The 4032-nt window shown below is 36.4% G+C and overlaps 2 protein-coding genes across 2 annotated transcripts in view; both read left to right on the top strand.

Moving 5' to 3' along the window:
- The window catches only part of LOC107717179 (transmembrane protease serine 5-like), a 19734-nt gene extending 17879 nt beyond the window's left edge, over window positions 1-1855 (top strand). Inside the window, 4 exon segments of the mRNA XM_016523856.1 lie at window positions 945-1129; window positions 1225-1323; window positions 1446-1588; window positions 1685-1855. Coding sequence (XP_016379342.1) covers window positions 945-1129; window positions 1225-1323; window positions 1446-1588; window positions 1685-1855 — 598 coding nt within the window.
- A 1190-nt stretch (window positions 1856-3045) lies between these two features.
- The window catches only part of LOC107717190 (PIH1 domain-containing protein 2-like), a 4752-nt gene continuing 3765 nt past the window's right edge, over window positions 3046-4032 (top strand). The window contains exon 1 of the mRNA XM_016523872.1: window positions 3046-3417. Coding sequence (XP_016379358.1) covers window positions 3232-3417 — 186 coding nt within the window. The 5' untranslated portion in view covers window positions 3046-3231. The remainder of the gene's footprint in view (window positions 3418-4032) is intronic.

Below are 4032 nucleotides of genomic sequence, written 5' to 3'. Positions count from 1 at the left end.
CAGTGAATGGGTGCCGTCAGAATGAGAGTCCAAACAGCTGATAAAAACATCACAATAATCCACAAGTAATTCACATGACTCCAGTCCATCAATTAACGTCTGACATCAATTAAAGTGAAAATTTGCATGTTTATAAGAAACAAATCCATCATAAAGGCGTTTGAACTTTAAACTGTCACTTCCAGCCAAAATATGAGTCCATAATCCATAATGACACTTCGTCCAGTTAAAAAGTCCGTCCCCTGTTGTCCTCTCACATCATAACAAATTTGTTTAGTACTGCTTTGGACTGTTTTCACTTGTAAATGCTGCTTGATTTGTACATATTTTTCTCTCCACGTAATGATTTTTTCATTGGAGAAAGCAATATTATGAATAGAGGACTCGTATTTTAGTCTGAAGCAACAGTTTGAAATAATAATAATAATAAAAAAACATCTTGATGTTTTGAGTATTAAAAACATGCAGCTTTTCACTTCACAAGACATTAATTGATGGACTGGAGTCATGTGAATTACTGGATGATTGTGATGTTTTTTTTTTTATCAGCTGTTTGGACTCTCATTCTGACGGCACCCATTCACTGCAACTAAATTTCCCCAAAATCATTCCAAAGAAGAAACAAACTCATCTACATCTTGGATGGCCTGAGGGTGAGTATATTTTCAGCCAATTTTTATTTTGGGGTGAACTATTTCTTTAACCCTAAAAGGACATGTTTTTGTGAGACTCACCCACTGTAACTATGTAGTAGTTGACAATAGTGTTGGAATGTGGTGCGTGTTGGTATGTGGTGTTAGAAAGATACAGGATTAACCAGATGACAGGCACTGTAACATGAAACATAATGCCACCTAAAGTTTCATTTTCACATTGGGTTCTGCAAAGGATTTATTATAAGCCAATTAAGTGTGCATATCATCTGATTTGCTTGCTTATTGAAGCTACAGGCTACCTCAAGTGTCCAGTTGGGTGGTTTACGCTGGTATTGTAACCAGCAATTCAGCTAAATTGGCTCAATACCAAGGCTTAGCTGTGGAGAGGATCATCTACAACAAGAATTACAACCACAGGATGCATGACAATGATATCGCTTTGGTGAAATTAAGAACTCTTTTGAATTTCTCAGGTGAACAATATTCAGTAAATGTGTCACTGTGTGTGCCATGTATTTCATAATATCTACTAGTTATTTCAGGTTTTAAACGTTCTTTACACACCCAGACACCATCAGACCTGTGTGTCTACCTAAGTATGATTATGATCTACCAGGAGGAACCCAGTGCTGGATCTCTGGTTGGGGATATACACAGCCAGATGATGGTACTGTTTTTCTACAAATGCATATTTAAATGCATGTATATTAAAATAAATACATATTATTTAAATTATTTTTATGATTTAGACATTGTACTGTATGTAAATTATCCAATCTTTTTTTTAAGTTCATATACCAGAGGTTCTCAAAGAGGCACCTGTACCTTTAATAAGCACAAAGAAATGCAATAGCTCTTGCATGTACAATGGAGAGATCACCCCTCGAATGCTCTGTGCTGGATATACAGAAGGAAAAGTAGATGCATGTCAGGTGAGCTTCATTCTGCTCAAAATGTTTTTCAAAATTATATTAGATTTATCTAATACATTTGTGAGAAGATGTAGTAATGACACCACATTTTCTTAGGGGGACAGTGGAGGTCCTCTGGTTTGCCAGGATGAGAATGTCTGGAGGCTGGTTGGTGTTGTTAGCTGGGGAACAGGCTGTGCTGAGCCAAACCATCCAGGAGTTTATACCAAAGTGGCTGAGTTTTTAGGGTGGATATATGAGATTATAGAGGTAAGTATGAATGAATGAAGAGACAGGCATCAATGACCCTTGAAATATAAACTTAAGCTGTTAATTGATATACTCTGTGCTCTTACATCTTGATTCCTGTCCTAGAGCTACTAAAGAATCACGTTTGATAGTAGAAGAGAAGAGAAGAATATCCTGACCATTTTTAAATCGTGGCCTTTTATTTTACTTATTATGTTTTATTATATAAAGCCTGAAACATTTACAAAGAAATGTAATGATTACATTTAGATGTTTGTACATTACATGTTTGCTGTATGTTGTGTTACTTTGTGGTTTTAAAATAAATGTTTAACAAAAATGTGAGCTGTTCTTTTTATTTTCATTTTAAAAATCCCACAGACACTCCATCCTAAAAAAGAAAACAAGCTTCAGTTGTCAGATCAGATGCCGGTTGAATAAACTGCTTAGACTACTCTTAAAAAAAGTTAGCCATCTAATTTGTTTTCTTCTATACTGGTCATTAAATTCAATTACAAAAATGTAGATTGGCCCAATTTTAATCAGAAAAGTGAGACTGATTATCTCTTGGCTAACTGCTAGTTGGTCAAACTAGCTCTTAAGCCACATTTAAAAAAAAATAGTGGCTATGTTTATGCAACTGGCCCCAGATGTCGTTATTGTTATTGTACTTTTGCACAGTTTTTTGTTTTTGTGACTGTCTGGAAAGCCTAAAGAGTATTTAATTAACGTGAATTTACAAGTTCTAAACACCGCTTTAATCAAGAAAGTCTGGCTCGTATTTAATCAACTTGAATGCCAGTGTCCGCTGCTATCGCGTACAAACTGTTACTTTTCTCAGCGCTGATAAGCCTGGTCCAATCATAGTCGCTTGTGATTACGCGATACGATTTAATAAATCATTAGATGAATCACCAAACAATTGTATTGTATCTAAAATCGTTTTTTAGAGTTTATAAACGTCTTCAGTAACACAAAAAAACATTTAATTCGGAGGATCCGGCGTTCCGATGCCCTTTGCAACCCTGAATGGAAACGGTTATTTTGAGTAAACAGCGCCATCTATCGGAAGACAAGGAACAGTGCATGTGTTAGATTAGTTTCTATGGTAACCTTCAATGAGTTAAGGGAGGGCGAAAAACCTGTCCTGGATTGATCATTTATCTTGCTCTTTTACAAAACATTGTCATGCAAGACTGTTTTTTTTTTTTTTTTTTTGCACCAATATACCAAGCATTTGTTACTAAATATTGTACGTTATCTGGTAAAAATCCGTCTAACTCCAAACTGTTTTCATATTAGTTTTAGCCTTCAGTCAGTCAGCGCGAGTAACGTTAACTTGTTACACTTCTTTTGGAAGGATATTTAACTAGCATTTTGTTTAGTTGTTAGACTAGTTTCGGTACATTTTGAGCATGGAAATCCCTGGCTATGATAATAAGGCAGCTCTGCAGCAGGTCAATCAGTTTTGGTCGATGTTAGATGACATGTCTCAGAATAACCCGGAGGAGTACAGGACCTTCATTGAACGCCAGTTACGGGAAGGAGCGGAGTTTCACTCACCGCCGCAGCCGCACGCCTGCATCCGCACTGCTCTGCTGGTAAAGTAAACTACACCTTTAAACTTTACCAAGTCTGTTATGATTTAGCCTATTTTACAGAGCCAAACAAACAAATATACCATTGTAGCTGTATGAGAGCAGTTTAGAGGCCTTATTATTTGATTTGATCGCTAGCTTTTTTTGTCACGGTACCATGGTAATACCATGTTCAGGGCTTGACATTAACTTTTTTGGTCACCAGCCACTGTGGCTAGTGGTTTTCCAAAATTACTAGCCACTCAGCATTGCCAGTGGCCTCAATTTTGTTGTTAGGAAATTACTACTGCATACTAAAAATTATTTTTTTAGCTATATAAAGGCCAGTTTTCCCTAACGTTATTAAATGTATGCATCATCTCATGTTCCTTAAAGGGGTCATATGATGCTGCTAAAAAGAACATTATTTTGTGTATTTGGTGTAATGAAATGTGTTTATGCGGTTTAAAGTAAAAAAAAAAACATTATTTTCCACATACTGTACATTATTGTTTCTCCTCTATGCCCCGCCTTCTGAAACGCGTCGATTTTTACAAAGCTCATCGGTCTGAAAAAAGCGAGGTGTGCTTGATTGGCCAACTATACAGTGCCTAGTGATTGGACGAATACCTCAAGCGT

This window comes from Sinocyclocheilus rhinocerous, unplaced genomic scaffold, assembly GCF_001515625.1.
Source record: "Sinocyclocheilus rhinocerous isolate Xijiao unplaced genomic scaffold, SAMN03320098_v1.1 scaffold3738, whole genome shotgun sequence".
NCBI classification, from domain to species: Eukaryota; Metazoa; Chordata; class Actinopteri; order Cypriniformes; family Cyprinidae; genus Sinocyclocheilus; species Sinocyclocheilus rhinocerous.
Note: the sequence above shows the minus strand (reverse complement) of the source record. Positions and strands in the feature narration are given on the sequence as shown.